This window comes from Athene cunicularia, assembly GCF_003259725.1.
Source record: "Athene cunicularia isolate RWA chromosome 4 unlocalized genomic scaffold, athCun1 chr4_part1, whole genome shotgun sequence".
Classification (NCBI taxonomy): Eukaryota; Metazoa; Chordata; class Aves; order Strigiformes; family Strigidae; genus Athene; species Athene cunicularia.
Genome location: NW_020799098.1, coordinates 16,204,299 through 16,220,202, shown reverse-complemented (window position 1 = coordinate 16,220,202; position 15,904 = coordinate 16,204,299). Strand labels below are relative to the sequence as shown.

The 15,904-nt window shown below is 38.8% G+C and overlaps 1 protein-coding gene across 11 annotated transcripts in view; it reads left to right on the top strand.

Moving 5' to 3' along the window:
• Positions 1–15,904, top strand: part of LDB2 (LIM domain binding 2) — a 219,296-nt gene that overhangs the window by 167,822 nt on the left and 35,570 nt on the right. For all 11 annotated transcript variants that reach the window (XM_026847123.1, XM_026847130.1, XM_026847131.1 and 8 more), the window contains 2 exons: positions 3,245–3,367; positions 5,546–5,629. In XM_026847123.1, the coding sequence (XP_026702924.1) occupies positions 3,245–3,367; positions 5,546–5,629 (207 nt within the window). The remainder of the gene's footprint in view (positions 1–3,244; positions 3,368–5,545; positions 5,630–15,904) is intronic.

The window sequence follows — 15,904 nt, the reverse complement described above, 5'->3', positions numbered from 1 at the left end:
AAAGCAGACCTCCCATAATAAGCAGCACTCCAGTGGACTGTGTAGCATCTTAGATCATGAATTTGACCCAGTGAAACTACCCTGAAGGATTTTTTTTTAATGCAAAAATAAAAACTAACTATATTTGTTAACAGCTGTTTCAATTTCACAAAAACCGCCTAAGCTGCACGTTCACTAACTTCTCATTTAATGGACTGAAACAGTTCTCATCGTGTATTGCACCAGGAACCCACAGCTGCATTTTATTCATTTCAACATTTTCCTAGTTGGAGCAACTCGCTGCATACTGCAGCATTGGACAAATATATAAAATGGCGTTTCCAATTTTTCTCAAACAAATATGGCTAAAACATGCCATGTAAAAATATCAATAGTCCAGCTTGTCTTTAGAGGGCAAGAGATCCTTGTAAAGTGTCACAGAGTTAAAAATTGTTTTACCAAGGTATAAATAAATACTATAAAGAATTTAATACAGTTCAATGGCATTAATTAAATGTGGTAAAAGAAGAGACTGAAGCCCTGACTGCTGTGTTTGTTTACCTGGCAGGTGCTTAAGTTTTTCTTCCAGGTAAAGGAATGCTTTAGGAGTCCTCCTAAGTTTCAGTTTTCACCATGCTAACAGACAGTCCAACTTCATGTGCAGGCAAACTGTTTTTCTGCAGTTAGTGACGTTTATATTTCCCAGTAGATTGGCAGAAGCGGTCTTTGCCTTCACCACTAGAGCAGTGAGCTGCCCATGTTTGAACAGTTCTCTTGCTGTGCCCAACTGTGGAGCCATCAGATGGATTTTATAGGTGAAGCCCTTGAAACTCAGTGATTTTAATTCTTACTAACAATTTCAGGCATTTCCCAGACTTGTATAAGCTTTAGGTTTCTTTTCAAGCAACGACTCTGGTTTGAAAAATGGTAGTTAATAAAAGGGGAAGACTTGTAAAACATGCCCTGGTGTTAGGAAAGTGAGATTCTGAGAAAAAAGACACAGGACTAAAGTTGGTTTTCATAGGTGCTGCTCACACCTAAGTTGAAATTCCTACAATTAATAAGTGCAGTGAAGGGGTTAAAAAGCTATTGGTTAGTTTGAGAAATGTTCTTTTTTAGTTTTTTCCTGGCCTAGTCTAGAGCAACCACGTGATATACTGAATGCCTGCCAGCCTCTTTCTTGTTGATCCTCCGGAGACCATCTGTGCTGGGGGCATTGATTAGAGTGTGTCTGCTGGGATTACATCTTTTCTGTTGCCATGCCAACTAATCAGCTGATTTTGGTTACCACAGAAACAAAATGTCAGAGCTCACAGTACGGTAACATGAATTCAGCACAACAGAAAATGTTTTCTTAATTGGAGACCCTTTTGATTTTTTGGATTCTATGTAAAAGGCAGCTTAAAAAAAAAAAAAAAAAAGGCCCATTTAAAATAAGAACTGCGCCAATTTTATTGATTAAAAGCAATGCATAAAATTCTGCTCTACATAAGGAAATTAAATTCCTTTGTAAGATGTATAAATTTTTACCACTGTGTTATGAGGAATGTGTTTCAGTTTTTCTATTAAAATTTGTTAATGCCAGTGCATAAAATAAATCTGTTAAAAGCTGTGGGGTTTTCAGTTTAAGAGAAGAAACATTTGAGAAGCCACAAGTATAAAAAAATGTTTAAACCTGGTAACTGGTCAGTAATCAGGATCTTTGGCCCTAGCACAGTAACATTAATACAAATTTTTTTTCTTCTTGTATGAGTTCTTATGTGTGTGCATGTGTACTCCCATATAATTTCTCATCATAGTGCAAGCGTTGTGAAAATCAAACTCAAGGTCAAATGACAAAATAAGTCACATTAAAAATTTGAAGTCATCACTAAGGTGTGTTGACAAGGGCAGATGAGAACCTGTTGCAAGATTCTCCTTCATAGGTCTACAGTAATTTGTCTATGTAGTATGCCTGTTAAAATTACCTACATGTTCTTGCAGAAACAATCAAGAGGAAAAACTATGATGACGTTAAGTGAACTGTTAACCAGAAAAGCCATGTGTTGCCCAAGTGGGAGCTAGCCAAGTCTGAGCTGGAACTTATAAAAAGGCTCAACATTCTCAACTGAATCTGGGATGGCTAGTTGTTCAATCAAATATTAGTTGTAGAATATTAAAGTTGCAGAAACCTTTTATTTTGAAAGCTGTTACACCCTGTTTCCACAGTATCTCTGTACTCTGCACTTGCAAGTTTAATTTGAACAGGAGTTGTTAGGAAAAAAAAAATCAATGACAGAGGTAGTTAATTTTCAGATCAGGCATCATTTACAGTACTCCATGGTACCCCTAGTCAAGATACCATGCCAAATGTATATTTTGCACATTAAAGAAGATCACAGCCACAGCATTTTTTTCCCCATAAAGTTGTGGACAATTGTTTAAAAGTCCCCAGTAATTCATTTTATTTTTTGTTTCCAAGTAGTATCCACTTGCTGCATTTATTCCTTCCATATTTTCTCTCCTTTTTAAACAAGAGCCCTCTCAAAGCTGCACCGGCCACTTTCTGCAGAAGCAGCTCCATTGTCCATGACTCCAACCTCTCCTCTGCTCCCCTGGCTCTCAAACCTGCCATGGCAATGCCGCTCATACAGCCCGATGACAGACACCCCATCTGGCTTTCCTTGGAAGGGAGGATTAATAAAAGTAGAGAAGAAATGTAAGAAAAATAAAAATGGGATAAAATGCCTGGAAAAGATAAGAACACTTTGAAAAGACAAGGAAAAAGTAGGAAAAAAAATCAGGCTTGGCCACAGGCATTCAGGACACTGCACACTCCAACTGGACATGAAAGGAAGGTTTATATGCCAAGCTATTGTAAGGAAAGGGCAATGAAACAGGTTGGGAATGACTGGTTCAGCAATTTGACATCAAGTGCATGCAGTTGCACCACAGCCACCTCCACTGCGAGCTTCAGTCATTAATTAGCAGTAGCAAACTGTGAGGGAAAGAGAATTGATGCAATAAATAAGATTTAGCGCACACAATATTCTGTTTGTAAAATGCTATAAAATCTATAGTATTATAAGTTACTGTCTCCATGGTAAGGCCTATGAAGTCATTTTCCCACATTTGTTCTTTTCTCCCCAAGAGAATGAGAAACAGTCTAGCAGAGATGAACAATAGAATACTGCTCTGATATTTTTGAATGTTGTTTAATCGATGATACAATACCACTGAAAACAGAATTCCTGGGAATTTATTTCATGCATTTTATGTATTCTAGGTATGCACAGAAGGACGTCTTATCTTGGAGTTTACTTTTGATGATCTTATGAGAATAAAAACATGGCACTTTACTATTAGACAGTACAGAGAACTAGTCCCACGCAGCATTCTAGCCATGCATGTAAGTAATCCTTTTTTCACTTGACCTAATGCAAAGAGATGAGGTTAGTTTTATGAAGAACTCCAGCAAATTCCACACCCAAGGCAATTAACTATAAATATTTTGTTTTGCCTGCAACTACATCCATTTACAAGTTCACTCCCTTGTTTCTCAGTGCCCTATTGTTGCCACTGTTGCTATGTTTTCATTTTGTTTTAGCACATAGTTTTCCTTTTAATCCCATTTGGTGTTCTGTATGATTTGGGTCCAAAATCTGTTCTTACTGATATGAACTACACTGAAGTCAGTGAATTTTCATCATTGTATGTATGAATTATATTTACTCTTTAAATGAAACAAACTAATGTTACCCTTGCATGAGGCAGAAAATAACTAATTACCATATATTCACTTAGAAACATTTAGAATTCTAATCCAGATTTTTTTTTTTCACATTTCAGTACTTTTCTTTTGTAATTGAATCAAAACACACACAACAGAACATAAAATATTAAATATTCTACAAGTTGAAGTCAAAATATTATAAGGTAAATCTTTGCAGAGAAATAAAGGACAGAGTCTTATTGCAACTGTTCTGCACTGTAGAATCATTCCAACTAGTAGTGCTCTAGGTACAAAATTAATTGTAGGACTATGGTTTTATAAAGGTTAAGAACACAGGCCCAAACACCTGCCTTTAAATTACTTAGATATCTATAGATAAAGATATATTCACAGAATCATCTAGGTTGGAAAAGACCTTGAAGATCATCCAGTCCAACCATTAATCCAACACTGACAGTTCCCAACTACACCAGATCCCTCAGCGCTATGTCAGCTCTACTCCTAAACACCCCCAGGGATGGGGACTCCACCACCTCCCTGGGCAGCTCATTCCAACGCCTAACAACCCCTTCTGTAAAGAAATGCTTCCTAATAACTAGTTTAAACCTTCCCTGGTGTAACTTGAGGCCATTATGTCTTGTCCTGTTGCTTACTACTTGGTTAAAGAGGCTAATCCCCAGCTCTCTGCAACCTCCTTTCAGGGAGCTGTAGAGGGCGATGAGGTCTCCCCTCAGCCTCCTCTTCTCCAGACTAAACCCCCCCAGTTCCCTCAGCCGCTCCCCGTACGACCTGTGCTCCAGACCCTGCACCAGCTCCGTTGCCCTTCTCTGGACACGCTCGAGTCATTCAATGTCCTTTTTGTAGTGAGGGGCCCAAAACTGAACACAGGAATTGAGGTGCGGCCTCACCAGTGCCAAGTACAGGGGTCAGATCCCTTCCCTGTCCCTGCTGGCCACGCTATTGCTGATGCATTCTTAGTGAGGAGTTTTAAAAAAATTAAGAAGCCTGGACTTCTTTGAAAATGCTATTATGGGTCTGAAGAAAACAGCTTTGAAAACTTACTCCACCATTTCTGTCCCAAGATTATTTTTTATTTTAGAGGGCTGATCTTCTGAACTCTTCAGCAGTATCCCATTAAGGGACAGCAAGGATGTCTATGAGCAACAATATGTATTTAGGGGGCTGCTGCAATTCAAAGAGAGTGGAAGCAGGTTAGCCAGCAACCAGCAGGTATTAATTGTAGTAATGAGATCAATCTCATTTTAAGGAGGAGGCTGGTCTCACAGGTGAAGTTTTTGGCTGGGGTCAGAGGAGGACTGTACCTGGTGTTTTTCCTCTTTAATTCTGGGAAAATAACTTAGACCAGAAGGGTTCTTTAGACTGTGCTTAGTGCCACTTACGTGATCAGCTCTGCTGAAGGTGCCTTGATGAGTTGTCTCTGCTTCAGTTTCTTATCCACAAAAGGAAACCAATACCTTCTTTATTCCTGCCATTATCTGCTTAGTCTTCTGGGATTCCCATCCAGCAAACAGGAGGCTCAAAGTATGCTGTGATCCCTCAGGAAGGTCCTTGGTGGGGCCCTGCTCACTTGCACCTCTGTGCATGACAGGACACCCTAGGTCTGTCTTTTGACATTGGAAAACAGTCTTTATTCTTCTCCAGTTTCATATTATTTACATTTTCCTATGCAAACAGAAGTCTGTAGTTTATTACATAAATTTAGCATCAATGTGTAATTTTTCCATAGGAGTGGAACCTCTTCTCAGAGAACCCTCCCTGCATTCCACTAAGCACATAAAGAAAAACAAATAGACCAAAAGGAAAGTGAAAATTCTTTTTTCCTCTGTTGTTTAGGCACAAGACCCTCAGGTGCTGGAGCAGCTGTCCAAAAACATCACTCGAATGGGTCTGACAAACTTCACCCTCAACTACCTCAGGGTAAGCATACCATAGCTGATGATTATTGTGAGCATTTTTTAAAAGTTACTGTTAGCTCTGAGTCAAGGTAATGAGAGCAGAGCCTGTGTTGGTCAGGTAAGAAATGGACCTAACCCTTAATGAGGGTGAAGGAGAAACACAGAGACTGTAATAAAGATGTAGGTGATAACAATGTTCCTTTAAAAAGGATAAGACTTTTACCATAGAGTGGAAGCAATGTGTCAATAGCCCCTGTTTTTAAGTGTTTGTTCTGAGATTTGAATAATGGATTTATTTTTTGTAAGGAAGAAGTTCCCCACCATTTTTCCTCTCTGCTTCACTGTTCCTGAAGAAATGGCAGCTCATTCTTATTAAGAGCTGCCTGTCTTCTCCAGCTCTTCGACCTCCCCACCTCTTCAAGGCAGAGGCAGGGCTGAGAGAAAGCTCAGCTCCAGCCCTTTTTGCAGCAGTCCCTCAAAGCAGTCCTCACTTCACTTGCCTCTGGGAGCCTGAGCTCCCTCCTCAGCCTTGCACTGAATCTAGTGTGGGTTTTAGGATTAAATAATGCATTTGTTCCCATTGCTTTTTGACCCTTAAAGTGCATGCAAAGTTTGGAAGTTTATTTTTATTTTTGAAAGTATTCCCTGGTGTGGGTTTACAATGCATACACTGAAATATGGGTTTGTAGAGTTTATATTTCAAGGTTAAAATTCAGATTTTTCTTATATCTAGACATGTCATTAGTAAATAAAATGAGGCAAATTGCTCAATGATACACCAAGCTAACTTGGCCAGCAATATCTGATTTTCTTTCTTTTAATTTTGTAAGTATGCTTTTTTGAAATAACAAGAACACTAGAAAATGCAGTTATTTTCTGCCTAAGGTAGAGCTGTACCTGACAGTCTGTCTTATGAACCTCGTAATACCTTCCCTATGGATGGAATCCTACCCCCCAGAGTGTTTTGAACTTCAGGAGTGACAGTTTGTTGGACTGAGAGATGTGTGATGAGATCTCTCTCACTGCATCCTTACAGCTTGTAGTTGTACTTACTCTCCCAGTATAAGCCATTGCTGATTGTTGCTTCTGTGGTGTTAGTGTAAAATTTACTGTTCAAATTATAGTCTGAGTTGTGCAGGGCAGGTCTGCTGTAGTGTAACTGAAAGAAGAATATGACATAAAACTTCAGAGGAATAATACCTTGCATTAGAATTTTTCCATGTATAAATTCAAGAATACGTCTATGTTGTGCATACTGTATTCTCATGGTTAGTTTAGTCTGTGGTTTGGTACAAGACAGTGACCGTTGTGCTCTGGCAACATCACTGTAGCCACGTTGTCATTGTCTCACGGTGAGGCATCCCAGAGCACCTTCTCCAGAAATCCCCAGTGGGGATTCCTCCTCAGTCACTCCAAGGTTTGCATTCACATTCTCATGGCAAACTGGGCAGCCAACAGCTGGCTTAGGTAGGCTATTTCCATGCTTTCTTTCCAAATTGTCCTGTGGCACAAGGCATTGCCCTTTTTTTCAGGTCTTCAATCCCCTTAGCATGACTGGACTCTTGGGCAAGCGCTTGGGCTGGCCCACAGCAGCCACAGTACTCAGTACCCATCCTTTGTGAGGCTGGCAGGACCATGCTGAATTTGCAGTGCTGTCACTATCACTGACCCCTTCTGGGTCCTTTGTGGTATATTCTGTAATTGCTGAATGTGACAATGCAAATGAGAAAGGCAGGGTCCCTGTTAGTACGCAGCTGGCATCAGGCACCCATGCTGCTCCCCCTGTCAGCATCAAAAAAAGCAAGAAAGGAAGGGGGGGAGAGAGAAAAAAATCCTCAGAAAAAGAAAACCGGGATCAAGATAAGCACTAGGGAGATGAGCAATGAAGTGGAAGGGGATGAAAAGATGAAGTCTTACTTTTTTCCTTCTTCCAGGCTAGTTTTGTTAGCTTAACAGACAACATTAGGTCTCTGGGTGCAAAGCTTCCTCTGGCTCCCGCTGTGGTGATTCCAAAAGGAAATCTTTTTTTCCCAAGCCAATCTTTGCGTGTCTTTCTTGCAGTGAGGAATTGATCATTCTGCTCTTTTTTTCAGCTCATCTGGGAGCTCGTATTACATGATGTATTTCCATTTTGATTTACTTCTTTCCCAGTTACTTTCTTCTGTTAATTTTAACATTAAAATATTTTCTGAACTCATGATTGTAAAATCGTGCACTAAAAAAAATGTGGTAAATGCATTTAGGCTTAAGGTGTTTTGTGGTTGTTTTTTTTTTTTTTCAAGTCAGCATTTTATGATATTTTATTCAGTCTTCCCAGTGCTTAGTAATTAGCACTGTTACATGGTATTAAATAAGGATTTGAAACTAAGCATAAAAATGATTTTCTTTTTTTTTTTCTGCTGCACACAGCAAAGGCTTGTGATACTCATAAGCGAAAACTTCACTGATGGGCAGAATTAATCATTTTTATTCTTCAATGTGCACACAGCAGCAAGCTGTGCTGCAGTCTCTTTAAAGGCAAAATTTAAACCTGGATTCCCGATAGTTGTGATATAAGGGTATAGCTTGTGTTTTTTACGCTCTAGACATCACAGAATGCTAAATCATTGCTAGCTGGGATATATGCAGTTGCTAGCATGTAAACCTCTGCTCCAGAGTGCCACATGTCTGTAGAACCACAGCTTTGGATGTGTGCCCTGGTTTGTCTTCATTCACTCTGAGTAAAGCTGTCCAGCATAGAGGAACATTGATTTTGTAAATCATATTTCATACAAATTTAAAATATATCTTCTTGGAACCTGGAAATGTAATGTTTTGTTCTGTGTCATTTGCCAAATGCTCTTTCCCTCTGTTTTCTCTGGCTCTGTATAAAACCATAGACTTCCTTTCTTTCTAGTTACTAGTTTGTTTTGTTCCAGCATAATTGATTACCTCATCAATGGGGTCAGCATACTTTGCTGTAGCTGCTGACTAGGAGTTGAATAGGCTGTCTCGGAAATAATGAGCAAAACCTTGTAGGTTTTAAATTAATATCAAGCTTTTTAAAATGTAATTTCTCATCAAGTCATCAAGTAGTAGATATTATGAACTATCAGATAATAAGGCCAAGACCTATATCCTAGTCTGTCGGTATGAGTCCAGGAACAAGAATCCTGTACAGAGTTTGAAGATGGAGATAACACTCAGAAGAGCAGTTTCCATGAAGCTACAATAATCTAGTCCACACACATTACCTTATTTTTTTTTTTCTATGTAATTTTCTAGTTGCTCAGCTATTTTATTTAGATCTTCAAGGCTTAATGTATTTGAATGAACTCCAAAACCAGTAGCTTTATACCAGCAGCGGTATTCACAATTTGGAGCTCAAATTTTTCTTGCTGTCTTCTGTAAAATAGTTTATTCTCTCAAAATTTCTGACATTATAAAAAAGCCAGCCCCTACTGTCAGTTAGGCAGGACTACCTGGCCTGAGCCTTGAAATATAGTTGTATCTTGCCCAGAGGATTGTCAAAATTTGTGTCTGCTTTCTTCCACTGCCTGTATCGGAGTGATTTCTTAGAGCTCTTCCCCAGGTGTAGTTATTGCATCCTCCCCATGCTGTGGTCTGCACTGGTAGCCAGTTTATTGGTGTTAATGGAGCTGAATATGCATCTGCCCTTTGCAAAGTGAGAGCGTGGCAGAGCCCACCCGCTCTGAATCAAGAGAGGTATCTAGGCAGGGGAATGCACACGCCCATTTCCCCTTACATCCTGTATGGCTATATTAACCGAGGCTTATCTGAGCTACAGATTATCCATTTTTTTGTTTTCTATGGAAACCAATGATGAAGTGTTACTATTGCAACACAGAGGACAATATTTTCCAAATCCCCACTTTCACTAATTTAGTTCCTCACTAGACATTTTTGGATTTCTTCTGCTAGTAGGATAACATGAATTATTTAATAGGACACAATTTTCTAAATGCAATACTTCCACTGTAATCAGAAGCCATTTATATGTATACCCATTGTGTATGCAAAATTTTTTTTTGCACATGCAAAATAGACATGCATGCAACAGCTCCCTTTAATGTGCAGGGAAATTTGCTTTTCTAAATGCAGTTTCATGCATGGAAAGGATATGAGCTCAAATAATTTGGGAGCTGTTTTGCTCCTAATATGTAACAATTTGTGCCAGCTATCTGGTCAGGTTTTTATAGCTGCATGTGTATCTTCAGTGAAGAAGGAGAAAGATTGCATGCAAGTGTGTTAAGGATGCAAAGTCAGGTACTCAGGGAAAAGACGTGCTATATTTATAGTCACCCATGAAACATGAATTCGTTTCCCTTTGTGAGTTATGTCATCATCTTCTTACTACATCACCATTCATTGTGTTAGCCACAGACTCCCCGACGCACGCACTGCATGGGGTGACTAACCCTCACTCAGTGGCAGGTGCTCCAGTGCTACTCATTTCCTTGTAGGCTTTTCTGCAGCATCATTCTAGTATCTCAACTGCGAATGTTAATGGCTGCAATAGCACCTACCTGCTGAAGAGGCGTTGTCATTCCCAACAGTGCATATATGTCACTGAGGTCCATGGATGAGCACCAGGGCACTCCGAGGGCTTAGCTAAGGGGAGATGGCCATTCTGAGAAAGCAACGGCCTGATTTTGCAGAGCACTTGGAATTTCATCTCACCCGGTATACTAATAACAAAACTATTGCTGTTGGATGCAGCCTTTTGTCTCAGGCTAGCCATATAGTTGAAAAAGGAGCAGATGGCGTTTCTGGGAACACGTTGGTGAAAATGTTTTTTCCGTGACTTAGCACCACAGTAGAGCATGGGGACAGCAGCAGTTTGTTAAAGCAGCAGTGGGTTACTCTAAGCTCATCCTTTCTTTTTCTGCAGTCCCCTGCTTCATGCTTCTGCCATGTTTCCATGTATTCCGTTGGTATGAATGGAGTCCTACACCAGCAACTTCATTTACTTTGTGCTGTGCACTGAATGGGGGGTGCTAGGGAGACAGAGTATGTGTTCATGTTCTGATACGCTGTATCCTAATGGATATAAATAAAAGTTCTATTAAGGGTTCACAAACACTTGAAGGAGGGAGTTTGGATCATTTAATCAGTCTGGAGCTTTTCTTAGGAAAGCTGTCAAAATTTTAAAGAATCCTCAGAACTAGAAAAGCTGAAAGCAGATGCAACATTTTACAGACTTTATTCCTATAAATGATGGAGCTTTTCAACCTAAACCAATTCAGCTTGGGGCAGTTCTCCCCAGGAAAATGCAGTCAAAATCAGAGGGTTCTCACATAAGGATTCAGATGACGATAGCTGGCTATCCCTAATCTATCTGTGCCAGTTATAATTAGCTGATTCTGCCAAGTTTTTCTGGTAATGTAATTTCTTAGCATTTATTTTAGTAATGATCACAGTGGTTTCTGTTCCTCTCTTTTATGCATCTAAGACAGTGTAATATGTTACTTTCAGAATAATAAATGAGAAGAAATGTATTCTTTGCAATAGCTCATACAGTCAAATGTTAGCTTTTCACTTTTTTTAATAAAGACACAACATCACAGAATAGTTATATCAAGAGTTACTCCATCATAAGCAGAAAAGATCAGAGAAAATGGTACAGCAAAATTTTTTAAAAAGCATGGATGAGAAAGTTGCAGAAGATAGGACCGGTGGAGAATGAAGCATCAACTTAGAAATGTTCTGAAGAGAAGATGAAATCTGAAGCAGTCTCTAGATAGGACATAGGTTAGAAATATAATGTTCATATTGCTAACAATAATAGTGGTGAACTTTTTGTCGATTGATCTCTAAGCATTTTATTAAAACAAATGAAGTGTTTTACAGATGGGAAAATTGTGATTCATGAGAAGCAGAACAAGGTGGAGCAAATGCAGTAGCATTTAAAAAAATCAGATGGCAATTTAAAACCAGACTTTGGAGGGTACAGTGAGCTAGTGCAGTAGTGACCACTTCTGATTCTCTTGGAAACAGATTTTAGTATCTGCGCATAGCAGGAATTTCAGAAGTCAGTGAAGAATGGGGAATGGGCACAGCGCAAGTGATTAGAGAACAAATTGAGACTTTAGCAGAAATGGCAAATTTTACCAATATTCTGGAGATTGTAATGGCCAGCCTTCACACAAAGGGCACTACCAGGCTCCTGAGTATCAGTTAAGGAGAAAGATATATTGTGTGTGAACACAAGCCAGCTACTGTGCCCACTGGACATAGAGACCATATGACCTTTGAAATAAAATTAAGGTTTGGACTAATGAGAATAGAAGGATGATAATCAGCAATGTGAGTCCTTGAAGCATCCATGAGTAAGAAATCAGAATGAAGTTAGGTTGGAGCAGTTTAAAAATAAAAAAGTCAGAAGGGTAAAAGGGAGAAAAAGAGAGACAAAGACAAAGCACGAGCCATATAAAAACAAGCTACAAGATTTGAACTAATAATATTATTTCAGAAAAGAAGAGAGTTGAAGCAAAAAGTCCAAGAACACAGCCACAGGCTCTCTTTTTAGAAGACCAAATTAAAGCTTGGACTAGTATGCAGTGCAGTCATAAATAATAATAACTATTAATTAAGTTTAGGAATGAGAGCTGCAGAGGTACGATTTGTATGAAGACCTGAAAACGCCAAAACCAGCTTCTCATTCAAAGAAATGAAAACAGCAAAAAATTTAATTAGTTGTTTAATATTGAATATCCATGGGTGTTTGGTGTAAATTGTTATGCAGGGAGGGGTGGGTGCTCAGAAGAGGTCAAGAAATAGGCTTTAATGCAAAGCTTGTGTTCAAATCTTTCTGCTTGGAAGCAGTTTATTTTAGAACCTGAAGTATTCACTGTAGAAAGCTTATGGCAGCTCTGTGGTTTGCCCTTGATTTGGAAAGTGAATCCTATACCCCCTCACCTCATGTTTTTAGTCTTCAGAAAGATTATTTCATAAGTCTGTTTACTGTGATATCACAAGCAACTGGGTCATACAGTCTTTTTTAATTATTTTCTATATGTAGTTAACACTACTGGTTAGCCTACCTGTCCCTTCTGCTCCCTCTGCCACTCTTTTTATAGGTTAAATGGCATTACTGCTTACCCATCTTGGCTGGAGAGATCTTCTTTGCATCTCAAGATTAGATATGGCTTTTCCACATCTACCTATGTTGGAAGGTTTGCTTTGTGCTCTTGAGTTTGACCCTATTTCTAGAATGTTCCCAAAAGGTTTTCATCTTTCTTGTGTGATGCCCTGTGATCCTTGTCTGTATGGAGGATGCCTCCCTGCTTTGTCATTCAGTCTGTCCATATACTCCCACTTTTTCTTATGCAATCTCACCATTTTATGTTCACAACAGAAACCCTGAAAATCAAAACCTGACTCTAAACAGTAAAATAGAGTGGGCATTCAAAAAGCAAATAGTAGTCCTAGGTTTCTGTGGGTTTTAGAGACTGGCACAAAGAAAGCTAAATTTATCTTCCAGTCACCTCATTTGTACTCGTGCAAGCACTGTCAGAGCTAGGTCAGGAGACTGATCTGATGAAAAAGCTAATCTAGTCCTTTCCACCCAGATGATGTCCGTCCCAAGTGCCACTTGTGCTGAGCAGGGTAGGAGAACAGCAGTATGGATTCATATCAGCTGGCATCGGTCTTAAAGTTGGACCTCACCTCCAACTTTACCAGCACTTAAAGGAAAAGACAAGAAAGTTCTGGGGAATCCTACAGATCCTAAATTGTACATTTCCCTTGCCTATTATGGCCTCACACTACTCTAAATTTATTCATTTCAGTAGAATGACTGCTGACTTTCAGTGGTACAGTTTAGAGCAGACACTTGCTCATACCAGATTACCATTATTTGCAAAATTTGAATTGATTTATTGCACTGATTCTGAGTGAAAAACAAAATTCTATCTGTATATAAGTACATATGACTATAAATAGAACACACATTTTTGTAGGTACCCTATGAACCATACTGTTTAGTAATTTACTGATTAATTGCAAATATTCTCCATTTACTTTAGTAAACTTTTTCACTGCTGTATGTACACATATATATGAATATCAGTGACACATATATGAATATCAATGTCTATCTGGCCATTGATATGCAAATCTGTGTGCTGCTTTTTATTTGTAAACATACCTTCTGTTCGTGTTAAAGAAAATACCAAGAGGTATGTCAAATTAATAATCAGAAGCCCATGATTTTGTGTTTACCTTGCCTAAGGTAGACCTGTAGGATGTAATGTAGAGTCTACAGGCAGTGCTGATGAGCAGAGCTGCTGCTGAGGCTTGTGAGCAGAGTGGAGGCAGACGACTTTATCAAAATGATAGCATGGGTTTCCATCTGAATTGTGTCAGTTCTGGTACTGTGCTATATACAGATAGAAAATTGCTATATTGAATATTTGTCCCTACCCCAAATCGTTTCCTTAATCCTGTGCCTTGTTACCTTTTCCAGTTGGTGTTGCTGCCTCACCGTTACTTCATAATAAGGCAGTTTGTTAATCAAAGATCCAGTTCAACATCCATTAAAGTCAATGGGTATATCTCCTTTGATCCAAATGTCATCTCATAGTTTTTCATTTATTCAGAGGTCTTTTATACCCATAAAATCCAATTTATTGAAATTAATTTCTCCATTCCCTTGGGCAATTTTAGCCACGAAAATGCCATGCTTCACGAACAACAACAACTGGTTATTTTTATTGCTTTTTTTGTTGTTGTTTTGTTTTGGAGTTTTGTGACAAAAGAAAATTAACTTGATTTAGCCACAGATTATGGTTCTTAGGTGAGCACAAAGGAACAAATATCAACTTGAGGATCTGATTCGAAGAAAGGGTTTAGGAATAGAAAAGAATGAAGGAATACAAAAGAGGAGAGCTTTCATAGCAAGACAGAATTTTCTCATTTTATTAATCATTCAGGCAAAACTTAGAGCTTATTTAATTAAAGGACTGTGCACCATTTCCACCCAAGATAAGATGATTTTACATAAAGTATGAGGCACTTGAAAAAAAAGTCCACATCCATATTCTGTACCCAGATTTCATAGCATCTCACAAAGCAGGACTGGACCCAGCCATGCTGGATCAAAACCTTCAAGGAAAACACAAGCACTGTCTAAACAAAAGATTGGTGATGAGGCAGAGATCACAGTACTCTCTGAAGCAGACCTTGTCTCACTCTGGTGTTTCGCTGCACCAGCTTCATCAGGAGTAGTATTACCACTCTGTATATCACAATGTAAGGTAGATCACAAGTGTCCAACAGAGGTTTTTTTTGAGAGACCTTCCAATCAAAGTAATAAAATATAAAATGGAATAGTCTTCTGATAGTAATATGCAAAGGAAGGAAGTAAAGTTTCAATCTTCTAAACACTACACTGGACCTTTCCAGTGATTAGCTTTTGACAGGATGTATTAGAATTGTGGTGTCATTTGAAATATTATGATCTATTTAATAGTAAGTCTCGGTCTTTTATAACTCTCCCAATATTGTGGTGGTATTCCAGTGTACCCTTGGATGCCTTACTGATTTTCTTTCCCAGTGTGTGAGAAGAAATGTTCAGCCACACAAAAGAGAGAATATCATATATTCTACTGCTAAGTGCCCTTGAACAATGTAATTTTAAAAATTAATTAATTTTATGAAAATAATTGCAGTAGGAAATAGAACATGAAATACAGCTTGCTCATTATGATAGCTAACAGTGTAAGGAGAATGAAAAGTGATTCAGACCCAAATGTATGTTCTTGGAGTCTTTCAATGTTATCACTAAAATCGTATTCATGACACTTTTTGTTTCTTTTGTGCACTTTCTTGGTGGCTAATTGTATCTTGAAGACCATCTGGTTTCTTTATTTCTCAGCCTCAAATTCTTCAGCTTCAACTTCAAATTCTTTCTATCTTATATAAGGACAGGTTGGTTCCTATAGTCTTATTTTAATATTTAGATTCCTACTGTGGGCTCCTTTGCTACTCAAAGCTTCCTGTTGCTGTAATAAATAGTGAGGAAGAATTCTACTTTCAATTACACAAGTATGCAAACTAGAATAACATTTCAGAAAGTGGTGGCCTTTCTTCAGAGTGACATAAGTAGGTGCAAAGCTTCTCCTGTGGTATTTATGTATTTCATTACCTTTTGAAATACAAGGTATGAACACTATCAGATTAATCAGTGAACTTCACAGCAGCAAAGGACACGTGGACATTGTCATATTCCGACCCCTAAGGCTTGCTCCCAAACCTCTGCCAATCTGCCCAGCTCTGCCGAGGCCACAGGGAACAG